General features: G+C 38.3%; 1 protein-coding gene across 1 annotated transcript in view; it reads left to right on the top strand.

Annotated features, from left to right (window-relative positions):
- The window catches only part of LOC106872636 (thrombospondin type-1 domain-containing protein 4), a 56,624-nt gene that overhangs the window by 33,914 nt on the left and 21,416 nt on the right, over window positions 1–1,294 (top strand). The window contains exon 8 of the mRNA XM_014919696.1: window positions 108–281. Coding sequence (XP_014775182.1) covers window positions 108–281 — 174 coding nt within the window. The remainder of the gene's footprint in view (window positions 1–107; window positions 282–1,294) is intronic.

Raw genomic sequence — 1,294 nt, 5'->3', positions numbered from 1 at the left:
ATATATAAAGGAACTAATTATGTGTGTGTGTGTTTGTGTGTATGCGTGTGTGTGTGTGTGTGTGTGTGTGTGTATACTGCCTGTGATCTTTGTATATTTCATTTCAGTGTCCTGTTGAATGTGGGGAGGGCTCAGTGAGACGCAAACTTCATTGTTCAGCAGACGATAACTCGGCACTACCTGATGAGAGATGTCAAAATTTTACTAAACCACGGACCGAAAAGAAATGTAAATCAGATATACCCTGCGGTGGTAAATGGTTCCTGGGACCTTGGTCAAAGGTAAGTGGTAGTTGTTCACGATTTCATTTTCTTTACGAGTGATGAACGTCACAACATCACTATGCTACTTCTCTGAAATTTTAATTGATTATACAATTTCTTTTTTATGGTAATGTGACTGGTCCCATATTCTAAAAACTTTTTGCGGCAAATTTTCATGCCAAGTAATCAAGAGAACTTTGAAAATGTGGAGTTTTATTTTCAGCAAGATGGGGCACTTCCACACTTCCATTGTAATATAAGGACTTACCTTGACGAAATTTTACCAAACGGGTAGATTGGACGAATAGGTTCAGTAGAATACCCTCCGCGTTCACTGGACCTCACACCACTAGATTCTTAACAAAATGGTTTCATTCCGATTACGTTAGAAGGCGGTGATATGAAACAGGTAAACCGAGTGACGCTTTAAGTCTACCATTCATGTAGGCCAGGGCGGAATTTGAACTCAGAATGCAATGAGCCAGAGGAAAAAAACCAATCCACTAGCTTATACTAATAATTTATTCATCGACTAATGAAGGATGAAAGACAAAGTTCACCTTGGCGAGATATGAACTCAGAACCAAAGGAACCGAAATAAATACTGCACAACTTTCATCCGACGCTCTAAAGGTTCTGCCAAGTTGTCACCTGTGAATGAATGTGTGTCACCTTGGACAGAGGGTAGCATTTCATTTGCATATATCGTTACTCCAATCACATTTGTGTGTGAGTGTGTGTGTATAAAGCTCTGTGTGTATGCGTTTGTGAATTAACGTATGTGTGGCGAGGTGCCTCAAGGAAAATTAGTTCAATTTTTTTATTCCCTGCAAATATTTTCACCATATACGCTTTTCGTGTTAAATTTCTTTTTGATATATATATATCTGCCCTAAAATCTGTACAGTTTTCTCTTAAGTCAACGCCAAAATAAATCCATATTTTACAAAAAACTGTTATTCTCTTTGACGAACACAAGTACACAAATACACACACACACACACAGATACACATACACACACACACACACA

The sequence above is a fragment of the Octopus bimaculoides genome, chromosome 12, assembly GCF_001194135.2.
Source record: "Octopus bimaculoides isolate UCB-OBI-ISO-001 chromosome 12, ASM119413v2, whole genome shotgun sequence".
Taxonomy (NCBI): Eukaryota; Metazoa; Mollusca; class Cephalopoda; order Octopoda; family Octopodidae; genus Octopus; species Octopus bimaculoides.
Note: the sequence above shows the minus strand (reverse complement) of the source record. Positions and strands in the feature narration are given on the sequence as shown.